The sequence below is a fragment of the Leguminivora glycinivorella genome, chromosome 3, assembly GCF_023078275.1.
Source record: "Leguminivora glycinivorella isolate SPB_JAAS2020 chromosome 3, LegGlyc_1.1, whole genome shotgun sequence".
In the NCBI taxonomy this organism is placed as follows: domain Eukaryota; kingdom Metazoa; phylum Arthropoda; class Insecta; order Lepidoptera; family Tortricidae; genus Leguminivora; species Leguminivora glycinivorella.
Window position 1 is genome coordinate 11,113,551 of NC_062973.1, and position 12,371 is coordinate 11,125,921.

Consider the following 12,371-nt stretch of genomic DNA (forward strand, 5'->3'; position numbering starts at 1 on the left):
TAGGTATTTACTTACAAAACGAACTAACATCACATTGAGGTAACCATCGGCTGATTAGGTACTAGTACCTACATGTGGCCTTTGTAGCTGTGCTGATATCATTACATAAAAAACCGGCCAAGAGCGTGTCGGGCCACGCTCAGTGCAGGGTTCCGTAGTTTTTCGTATTTTTCTCAAAAACTACTGAACCTATCAAGTTCAAAACAATTTTCCTAGAAAGTTTTTATAAAGTTATACTTTTGTGATTTTTTTCATATTTTTTAAACATATGGTTCAAAAGTTAGAGGGGGGGGGACGCACTTTAATTTCCTTTAGGAGCGATTATTTCCGAAAGTATTAATATTATAAAAAAATGATCTTATTAAACCCGTATTCATTTTTAAATACCTATCCAACAATATATCACACGTTGGGGTTGGAAGGAAAAAAATATCAGCCCCCACTTTACATGTAGGAAGGGTACCCTAATAAAACATTTTTTTCCATTTTTTATTTTTGCACTTTGTTGGCGTGATTGATATACATACTGGTACCAAATTTCAGCTTTCTAGTGCTTACGGTTACTGAGATTATCCGCGGACGGACGGACGGACGGACGGACGGACGGACGGACGGACGGACGGACGGACGGACGGACGGACGGACGGACGGACGGACGGACGGACGGACGGACGGACGGACGGACGGACGGACGGACAGACAGACATGGCGAAACTATAAGGGTTCCTAGTTGACTACGGAACCCTAAAAATACTAATATATGTATACAACTAATAACAATTACATTTGCATACCTATTGCTAAGTACATATTTTTCATAGGGTATAGATGTAACAATCACAACAAAAGCAATACTTCTTAAAATATTCGAGAAATTCACGTTGAAACAACCGTCCAAAATACCAATTTTACCTATGTAGGAAGTTACAAACATCTTTGTAATGTAACAGTGATTTTAATGCCGCTGGGTGGTATCTTACACTGTATTTTTACTGATAACAATCGAACAAAATCTTGTGTTCGAGATTTTCTTAATGGGAGTCTGTATGACTTTCAGACGACGGCTATAACATTCTATCAAGCTGGCCTTCTGTCTGCGGAATTGAGTATAACCGATACGAGATTGTTTCAATATTGATTCAATTTCTTATGTCCCCAAAATAGATTAGCAAAAACATAAGTTGAATAATAATATTGTTTAGAATTGGCTACTTAAATAATTATTAAAATTAAACCTAAATTCGATTAAAAAAAAACAAATAAATTACACGAGATAGATCGTTGAATGTTCGGCCGCTCACCGCTTCAACAGCTCGCACTGAAAACAAAATAATAATGTAGTTAAATGCAGTTAAATCAGTATTAAAATACCATAATAGAAAAGATACCTATGACCTTATGCCAATTGTTGTACCTATATTTTAAAGCATTAAAACGACTTGTATTGTAAGTGTTAAAGCTATCACAATCTATCACATAATTACCTTTATCATACGAAGCGCAAAGCAGGCTCATAGATAGGAAGCATCCATCTATAACAAAATACTAAGAAAGCATGCACATGCAGATACAATTAATTATATAAGAAAACAAGAAAACGCAGAACCCATTGCAATGCACCCTGTTTCGGCTTTTGAAATATCTTGATAATATATTATAGATATTATCTTAACTTAAGAACCCATTTTACATGGCCCACGAATTCGCATGAAAATACGTACGGGCTTTGTGGGTGTAAAGTATACTCAAAAGACCGCAATGTATATTGTGTTGAATTTATCACAACAATCAAATAGGCACTACAAATTAAACTCTCTTGTGAGTACTCGCAACGTGTAAATGGGCCCTAATTATAAACCCGCAGTGAAGGTAAAACTGTACGAAGATCGCGTATGTGCACATACGCGATTTTCGTAATCATGCGCTATTAGAGTATTTCATGCAAAATATAAAACGGTTATGAAAACCAACATGCAATTAGTACAAAGTGACCTGTTTCATGCTCAAGAAAATTCACATGTAGATCAATAGAGCGTAAAAGCTAGCCAATAACAATACAATCCTTTATTGATAAAAAACAAAAAAAAAATCTTTGCGCATGCATCACCAGGCGGCGATTTTGATTTTAATTTCTTATTGGTATACTTAATAATCTTAGACCGACATCGACATAGGCATAGGGGATGTTTTAGTGGACAACTAACAAGAAATTAAAATCAGATCGGCTCCCTACTTAATGAGGAAGCTGGGTGAGGACAGATGTTGCCGAGTGCTGAAGGTACGGAATAGGTACAGCATATATTGCCAATGACAGTGACTGCAGGCGATTACAATGGCGCCACTTGGCGTGGTAAAATATCAGTTTGCTTTTTCATTTTTGTTGACCAAGAGCATGTATGCTTGTGAACCTATGATATCAATTACGGCTTGGATCAGACTCTGTCAAACATTCATACCTGTACATCAGCTTTGGTCTCCTGCGCGCGGCGCAGCCGGCGGGCGAGGGGAGGGGTGAAGAGCGCGGGGTCGGGGTGCTTGAGGCCGGCTCGCTGCCATGGGTGCTGCCGTTTCCATGCTAGCGACACGAGGGAACCTACCACCAGCACCCACACTAGGCCGATCTGAAAGGACAACATGTTTAATGAGAATATCTGAACATGGCCATAATTCAAAACAGCTTTCATGGCACAATCGAAAACCAGCACCATATTTAAGCAACTTGACAGTACATACTCGTATTTCTAAATTTTGTTCTATTTTCGAAGACTCTGGCTTTGGCTCGTATGCATCTAATCGCGAACTACACAGGACGGTAAGTACATATATCGCCGGTACATACTACATAGCGGTAATGTTTAACGCTTGTTGAATCAACGTGCGTACTCGTATCCGCGCGCAAATCGTCTATGTTAATTGCTGAAATCACCTGATGTCACTAGTAGAAAATCAAAATGTGATTTACGTAGATAAAACTAAAATGAATTACGTCATCTACAAAGAAGAATATAAACTTTGATGAACTATAAAGTACTCACAGGGCTAGTCCACAAGTAAGACACATGGTACAAGTAGAAGTAGTCACTAGGATCGACCACCCGAGTCTCTGGCAAGGTAACATTGGCAGCACAGCCCGCCACGCTGACAGGCAGTGGCCAGGGTCCTCCGAAGCTGATCCATAGCGTTACAGCCATGCCGCTGAGTAAGCAAATAAAGTACTCACAGGACTCGTCCACAAGTAAGACACTCGGTACAAGTAGAAGTAGTCGCTAAGATCTACTGTTCGAGTCTCAGGCAAGGTAATGTTGGCAGCACAGCCCGCCACGCTAACAGGCAAGCTGACAGGCGGCGGTCGGGGGCCTCCGAAGCTGATCCATAACGTTATAAAGCCATACCGCTGAGTAAGCAAATAAAGTACTCACAGGACTCGTCCACAAGTAAGACACTCGGTACAAATAGAAGTAGTCACTAGGATCTACAGTCCGAGTTTCTGGCAAGGTAATGTTGGCAGCACAGCCCGCCACGCTGACGGGGAGGCTGACGGGCGGCGGCCGGGGGCCTCCGAAACTGATCCATAACGTCACGGCCATACCGGTGAGTAAGGCCACGCAAACGCCCTGGAATAAGAATTAATACTACATTACGATACAAGTGCGAAAAAGTGGAAGTTCCTTTTCGCACGTGTATCGTGTGTTTCGGACATATAATGAACCACTTCTCGCACTAGTCCGTAAAAAAATCGCCATCTGTACTGAAATAGTACATTACTCGCACGTGTGTCGTTCGACGTTTTTCAGTGCAGATGGCCCTCCGAAGTTTCGAACTGGCATGTAATGAACCACTTCTCGCACTAGTGCGTAAAAACTCGCACTTGTATCGTAATGTACTATTTTGTCCCGCAACATTGATGAAAAAAGTTTATAGATAGAAATTTAATAGGTAGTACAGGACAAAGTAATGTACATATACGGCAGGCAAGAATGGTTCCGCGACAAATGATAAAACATCTGGCACTTAAACACTCAGAAATAGTGCGATAGGGACGGCCAGATGCCATCATATCGTTATCATATATTTATATATCATTAATCGCGCGACCATACTTGCCTGCCTGAGGTATCCTGAAGTATGTGTTTAGAAGATATATTTAAAAGACGCATTTACATCGAGTGTCACATTTGCCTCAGATGACCTTACATAAAATGAAACTACAGAAGTAGGGCATAGTACTGTAGATTCCTTATTTTTATTAGATTTAGGGATTTTTTCTTGAAATATTTTCGCGAAGACCATTAGATTGTTTTAACGAATTCGATCATTTATTGAATAACTGATACCAACTGAGTTTCGGTCAAAAGTGACGTGAGTAAATGAAACACGTGCTTGCTAACGCAGAACAAAGCCAACCGTAAAATTACGTAGTTATTTAGTTTTTTAGTAGTAACTAAGTAGATACGTGGTAGATACTAAAATGCGTAATAACTAGATAATTTACTTATTGATTTATTTTATTGATAACTACACTACCTACAATTCATAACATTTATTTAAGGAAATCTTTGGGTTTTAACTGTAGAGCTACTTGGAGCGAGCCTCCTAGATGTTTACCCACTAAGGCTAAAAGCCAGGAACATGAGAACTTTCACTTACATTTTCATTACTGAACGTGGTGAACATGCCCAAAGTAAAGACTCCAAGCATCGGTCCACCGACCGCCCCGAAGATGGTAAGAGCTGCTTGGAGCAAGCCCCCCAGATGTTCAGCCACGAAGGCCAAAGCCAGGAAGATGAGGCCATATCCGCAGGCAGCCAGCTTCGTCAGCCACGGGATGTACGAATCTCGCACGTGGCACCATCTTGAAATAAACAAATAAATTCGTCAAGAATTTAAATCTAAAATTCCTAAAAATACATAAGTCAATATCTGCTTTAGGATTTCGGTAAGAAACAAAGAGATTGTCTTTATATATTTTGGTGGATTCGATTGAGCCACGGGCATAGGTAGTGTGAATTCTGAATATTGATATTCACATTTCAACCTTGCGAATCACCTTTTTCTACTGTTAAATATTGCATCTTATCACACTCAACAAAGTTTCTTGTTTACTGTCTGCATGTTTGTTTACTTGACATTATTCTTTAATGCTTTTAATTGTACCTAATTCTAATACTTACGATAATATTCCTCTTGGGTAGCATATAAATTTCAAAAGTCGATTAGAAAATAAGTAATGAATAGGTTCACCTATGAGACAACCATAATAACGTTTTGATTCATTTGTGTGGTTAGTAACAATACATCGATAAATCCATCAGCCTTCAGACTGAACATGGTATAAACGCGATGCGTTTAACTCGTTTTGTTTCCAAAGCAATACCTACATCAATCATTGCAGTTTACGTTTACTAAGGTAAGGTGGCCAGTGGACTTCATTATAGTAAGGTTACCGTATCAGTTTTTACATACTTATAAATATATCAACCATACACATCGTACTTATACCTATCTCTTATATTAATCAGCAGCCAGAACACAGAATCGAGGTGCTCTGATCCCATATAAGCATTGTCAGTTATGAAGATGGGTTTCTTCTAAAAGGGGGCACATACATGATCTTCAAGGTCTACTAAGGTGACTAAGTCATATTCTTCTCTCTTTTCTTACTTGCCAACGTAGTCAGTGAGTGTGACGGCGGCGAGTGCGTTGCAGGCAGCTGACACAGTAGACAATGACGCGCTGAAGATACCAGCCACAAACAATCCCGCTAAACCCGGCACGGTCTTCATCGCGTCCACCACGTAGTAGGGCATAAGCTGGTCCATCTGTCACGCAACGAAGAAGAAATTAATATAACACAGTAGCGTAACATTGTCAGTCTATGTCAAAAAAAAATAGGTTGAATGCCTTGCATTGGTATGTAACCAATCTGTGTAAACAAAAAAATATCACAAAATAGTCAACAAATAGTAAAACTCAATTATCTTTAGGATACATTTAAAAGTTAAACAATATGTCAACGGGTTGCCAATGACAGACAATGACAATGCACAGACATTTTCATCCTGTTTGCATCAGATGATGTTCTTTATCATTTTATCACTATAAGAAGTGTTGTGCCAAGAAATAATTTTACTTAGTGATATTGCCGGCCGCACAGCGGGTCAGTTTTTGTACATGGCGAAAATTCCGAGCTCATTCATGCACGTGTAGATACTGAGCACCAATAGCATCGGTCAGCTCCACCACAGGACAGCGTTCTCACAGTCTGAAGTCTTGACGTAAGAGATCCTACGGTAATAATACCAAGTTTACTCCTCTACCTTAGTAATGCTGCCGGCCGCCAGTGGATCACAGTCTTTGTACACTGCAAAGATGCCAAGACCACTCATGCACGTGCAGATACTGAGCGCCGATAGCACTGGCCAACTCCACCACAGGCACGCCTGAGAGCGTTCTAGAGTTCTCACCGTCTGGAGACGTTGAATCTACAAAAAGGTAAATAATTATTAGCCTTTGGTTTCGTTGAAACTACAAAATTGCAAATGCATAATTTTATAAGACAATGTTCTGCATTTCTAAGTTTTATACGCATTAACTGGCCAAATATCAATCTATTGCTCTAAAATTAAATAATTACTGAAACAACCAGATACGACTTACTTGAGTGTGATTAACCGCATAAAGAGATAGATAGGTAATCAAACCTCCGAAGTTTAGTGACCACCAAGTATTCCTCACTATCGGGTCAAAACTAAAACTGGAAAACAAAACAATAGTAAGCATAGTAGTTAGGTATAATCGTGTAAGTTCTAACAAGGCTATCTATGGTAACAGTTTTAAAATTCAAAAATAGTTACCTGTCAAATTCAAGTCTTCCCCTCTCTTTTGCAATTGTAAATATTTTCCCAAAGCCTCCAAGTTGTACAGAACTGAATACAACTACGCTGAACACAGCACCGAACATCAATAAGGATTGCAAAAGATCAGTCCAGATTACGGCTTTCATACCTCCTAAAGTAGCATAAAAAGTGCACACCAATCCAACGACTAGTATAGATATCAGTCTGTCCAAGCCCGTGACGGCTTCTAGGACTATAGCAGGGGCGTATAGGACTATTCCGTTGTAAAGCACCATTTGTAAAGTGTATGTGAGGGAGGCTAGCATTCGTATGTGAGGCCCGAAGCGTAGCTCCAAGTATTCGTAAGTACTAGTTTTCTGTAGCCCGAAGAATACTGGCAGGTAATACCGACTCGCGATCGGTGTGGCGATGCCATATGATATGTTGATGACGACAAACTGCATTCCATAGGAATAATTTTCCGATGACACTCCGAGAAGTGTAATGGCCGACATGAATGATGCCATCAGTGAAACAGCTACGGGCAGTATAGACATGTTTCTGTCTGCGAGAAGATACTCCTGTAAAAAACATAAGTACGTAAATGACCAAGTATTAGAAATGCAATTAGATAGATATGTGAATATGTATTTCGTTTCAATCAGACAAATCATTTCGTAGGCCACAGATATGTCCATACATTTTTTATTTTTTTTATTTCTCTACACAGTTACTTCCAAAAAACAGAAAAATAATAATAGGAAAGTTACTGAATATTGACTACGTTACACTAATAACTGTTACCAAGGATGATTTACATAGGATTTACAATCTTTATACTAAGAATCGTACCTCATTTTTTAACGCCACCTATTAAATACTATCATAACTACATTGATGATGCCTACAAATTTATTTTGTTCAAAATGTTGTTCTTTTAAAAAATAAAAACACGCAACAACAAAAATATTTGGGAAAATATGATTTTGACGCTTCCAGGCTGCAAAACAGCCTAAAAAGTCCATAAATTCGGGGGTACGCTTTTTTGTAATATGGGCTTTGTCAGTTCCGTATTATATCGTTCTTGCTGTTACAAATTAAAGTGTTTATTCACCTCATTTGTTTTTTGTTTTCCACCACTGAAGCGAAAATATAGTCCAATTGCGATGGACGAGATCATCGTTAAAGCCATAATGGCGTAGTCCCAAACTCCAAATACTGATTGCGCCATCTTGTCCTGAAAATAAAATGGCTATTATAAATTTCATTTGTTTCAATAGATCAATATTATAGGTTATCGTCGATTCTTAGTTGTGAAAAACTTATATTAAACAACTTAGTTACCATGGTTTGCAATAAACAATTATCTTTCTTATCTTAAACAGTTTTTAACGTCATGTGTCGATGTCATTTTGATATCTACTTAGGTCAATATATTGTAAAAAAAGTATTTAGAACTTTAAACTAGCCAAATCATCTAATAATATAATATCATTTTCTGACAATTAAGATTCACAATAAATACAAAGTTAAACATTTATTTTAATATTACGTCGGTGGCAAACAAGCATACGGTCCGCCTGATGGAAAGCGGTCACCGTAACCTATGGACGCCTGCAACTCAAGGAATGTCACATGCGCGTTGATAACCCATTAGATACTAATTAACATTAAAATTAATTAATAGCTAGTGTAATTATTTAATTACCTGAATAGATAAGGATAAATTAATAATAATTAAAGATCTTATTGTTACCATCCTCAATCATCTGCAGGTCAAAACTATTAATAGTGGTCAATTATCAATTGCTATAATCAACCATGTGATAAGAGAAGCAATTTGCGCCAATCATTTTGATAAACTAAAAGACGTGACTATAAAAATCTCTACCATGACTTCTACACATTAGTTGACCGTGTATTTTAAGCGTCGCGGAAAATTAAATTCATTGTCATCATCATCCTCCTTGCGTTATCCCGGCATTTGCCACGGCTCATGGGAGCCTGGGGTCCGCTTTGAAAACTAATCCCAAGATTTGGCGCAGGCACTATTTTCACGAAAGCGACTGCCATCTGACCTTCCAACCCGAAGGGTAACTAGGCCTTATTAGAATTAATCCGGTTTCCTCACGATTTCCTCCTTCCTGCGAAAAGCGACAGGCAAATATCGAATTACATTTCGCAAATAAGTTCCGAAAAACTCATTGGTACAGTCAAGTGCAAAAACTACGTATCGACCTCCCGCTCGATAGTCGCACGCTCTTACCACCAGCCGCTAAAATGCTATGGGACATCGACTTTTGAAGAGATGTATCCATTTTTTCACCTTATTACAATGCAATAAGGTGAAAAGTGTAACATCTCTTTGTAGTCGACCGTACCTAACCAATTAATTTATTTTAGGTTAAATAATTCAGCCACATACACACGGAAGAGTACCTAAATAAAGTGACATTACTAAAGAGACAGTAAAATAATTGGGTAATGTATAAGTACCTCAAATAACTAAAGCTTTATCTGTCGACCTGAGAAAACTGAAAATTACCATTGTATTGTAATCATAGCAACCTTATTAAACAATTTAAGCATTCCTTAAGTTGAACATTTCTTTTTTTCGCACAGTACGTAAATTTCACCATTCATAAGCTCACACATCAAATGTATATATCTGACTAACTTTCATCTCTGATTTTTTTCTACTTTAGAGGTGAATCTTAATGGTACATTGTGCAACGCGGGGGGAAAGTTAAACATTGTTAACTAGAGTAAATTAAATCGCAACGGCTTACCGGGGTGATTTAAACACTCCAGTTTGCAATATTCATACACCCTGAGTTACACAATGGTTTTCATCACACTTGCAATATAAAACATATGTAAAAAGAAAAATAAAAAAGTTAAATACGGTACTAAAACTTCATAACTCTCTAAGGAGAACGATTTTTCTATAACTCCCGCTCCGACTACGTGCAATAGCACATTTAGTGTGCGAGTGTGATGAAAAATACATAGTACAGAACAGTAAGAAATCCTTAAAAATAAACGAGTGGTTTAATTTGTTACTAATTCAGCTAAACGACATATTATAAGTTTTTTGTCAAGTTCAACGTATTGGCCACGCGAGCGTCTGATGTTAGTCTAACGGTCAACGGTAGGTTAAATAACCTACGGAATTTTTTGCAGCTTATTCAAAATTAATTTTATGCTGAATTATACTTTTATTTTTCGCTTATTAGTCTTCTGTCACATCCAAACTGCGGCCGGCATATTTTTTTTGCTACGTTTCAATTTATTTGTGTCTAGAGATAAGATATACGTACTATTTCTACTATTACTATACTATATTAATATTATATGTATTTTAATATTACCTATAATTACTTACCAGTAAGTGCTTACTTAATTTACTTTTTGAAATATACAAAAAAATAAGTCATTAATTATCCAAAATATATTATATTCATATTTATAGAAGAAGCGAGTAAATTAATCATATAAAAGAACTTTATTTCATTATTCAAAAAATATAATCATTTTTACCGTGTTTGAAAATATTTTTTTTATAAATCCACACTTAATTAAAAAACTTACCTGTTAACAAATAATTACAAAATGTTTAATAATATTCTCGTTAATATAAAAACATTAACTAGTCATTAAATTATCATTTTAAATTCAGATACAAAAAATTACTTGAGAAATTCACGGTGGAATTAAGAAATAATTTTTAAGTCATAATGAGTGTAAACTTTGGAATAGCACTATTTAGCCTTGATTATACTTACGAGACTGACTAGAGGTCGTCGAATCCAGAATAAAAAATTTTCCTATTAATTTTTGAAACCACAATATCACTCTTGTACCAATTATTTGTCAACGTCCATTTATTTTCACGGTCACATAAACTTAACCTAAAAATATTATCATTACATCGCGTATTATTTAACAATTATATTGTGTAATGCTATATCACGTCTGATTATCACCAGGGAATCTGGTGTAATGTCACTAGTGTCACTGTAATACAGGTTTTTGGCTGATGGCAGCATTGCTTTCGTTCGCTGGCTGAAGTTTATAGGTTATGTTTTGCGTGACATCGTACGATAGCTGCCAACGCCTTGCTCCTAAGCGATTCAAGCGCTTTAGTGCGTTTTCACATTATCCGATCAGATATCGGATGTCGGACCGATATCCCATACATTACAGGCGCCATCTTGGATTTTTTCTATTGAAATCCTTCCGACATCCGATATCCGATCGGATAATGTGAAAACGGACTTACGTTACACGTTTTTTATATACATAATTATGTAAAAAATATCAGTAACAAAATTCATTTGGTCACGCTTAATTTTACATTAAAGAGATTGTTATAAATTGAAATAGATAATCATACACGAAAGAAAAAACGGCAAGGCCCACTGGTGGCCGAGCCGGGAATCGAACCCGGGTCTTCAGCTTACGCGGCTAGATTGTTAGATTGTTATACTTATTTTTTTTAATTATTTAGTAATTCTAACTGATAAACGCAGTAACAGCTACCAACGGGTTCTCCAAATTTGCGAGGGGCGCAAACTGGTTTTGATGCCACTGAGCAGTAAAGTTTCTTCAAAAATGGCTCAAGAGGCAGTAAATCAATATAATAGGCAATATATTCTCCTACCTGTTACCTAGCTGACAATCTTAGATATATTTGAAAAATAAGTTTTTTTTTACTTATTTTTAAATATGGCAGTAACAGGAGCAGGCATGGGATGTGTTTTCTGTAATGGTACTCCCACACTGGCTGTTATAAATGTTATATAACATGGTGTGAAAGGGACAGGGCGATGGCGCGATGGCGCAATGGCGCGCTGTCCCTGTCACACCGTGCTATATAACTATAAGATCAGCCCAGTGTGCGAGCACCATAAGGGTCGTAGGAACCTGTGATTCTAATTGAAATTCGTACTATTAACCAAAAGCGCTTTACGCTGATAGAGTATGCGCGCGCATATCGTCTTCACCGAGTTTACAAAACAATAGCCACACAAACCAATTGATCCTTATTATTTCTGTAATATTTCTTGTTAAAGACTTTTCCTGACTTTAGTATTAAAATGAAACAGGCAATAAATATTTTAAATTTCATTCCTATTATATTATGGATTAGGTAGATGGTGCGTTGGTGCGCCATCTATTCGTAAACAAGCGAACATTTCCGTCATGGTGTTATACTGTGTGAACTATTACTATAAGTTCTTGCTTCTACCTATTATTGCTCGCTAGATGGTGCTAGTGATCCTGTATGTCGTAAACAATACCAAAGACCTATATAACTTCGTATAGACAGATAAAGTCTAAGAAAAAAACGTACCCCAAAACCATACAGAAAAAAGGTACGGTGAGCTAGATGGCGATACACCTTTGGGGTACGCTCGGCTAGATGGCGCTAATATTAATATTTGTCATTTTAAAACATATCAAGCTAAGAATATGGGCCAAATTGTCAAAACTGAGGTTCAAAAGTTTTAAAACCGGGTCGAGAGATGGCAG

General features: G+C 37.4%; 2 protein-coding genes across 4 annotated transcripts in view; one reads left to right on the forward strand and one right to left on the reverse strand.

Moving 5' to 3' along the window:
* Positions 1-792: 792 nt before the first annotated feature.
* LOC125224820 (putative sodium-dependent multivitamin transporter) lies at positions 793-11,076 on the reverse strand. 2 transcript variants are annotated; one of them, XM_048128293.1, is made up of 11 exons: positions 10,622-11,076; positions 7,951-8,073; positions 6,855-7,417; positions 6,658-6,754; positions 6,318-6,482; positions 5,662-5,819; positions 4,648-4,852; positions 3,420-3,614; positions 2,457-2,621; positions 1,485-1,532; positions 793-1,318 (listed from the first exon to the last, which is right to left on the reverse strand). In XM_048128293.1, exons 2-10 carry the CDS (start codon positions 8,065-8,067, stop codon positions 1,512-1,514), a joined length of 1,686 nt encoding a protein of 561 aa, XP_047984250.1. In that variant the 5' UTR covers positions 8,068-8,073; positions 10,622-11,076; the 3' UTR covers positions 793-1,318; positions 1,485-1,511. The 2 variants fall into 2 exon arrangements, with proteins under 2 accessions (XP_047984250.1, XP_047984249.1); XM_048128292.1 differs by lacking the exon at positions 1,485-1,532 and having other exon boundaries at positions 10,622-11,075.
* The window catches only part of LOC125224822 (odorant receptor 45a), a 29,471-nt gene continuing 23,161 nt past the window's right edge, over positions 6,062-12,371 (forward strand). Inside the window, exon 1 of one of the 2 annotated variants that reach the window (XM_048128296.1) lies at positions 6,062-6,290. The gene's annotated coding sequence lies outside the window, so the exon portion shown is untranslated. The remainder of the gene's footprint in view (positions 6,291-12,371) is intronic. The other variant, XM_048128295.1, reaches the window with a different exon arrangement.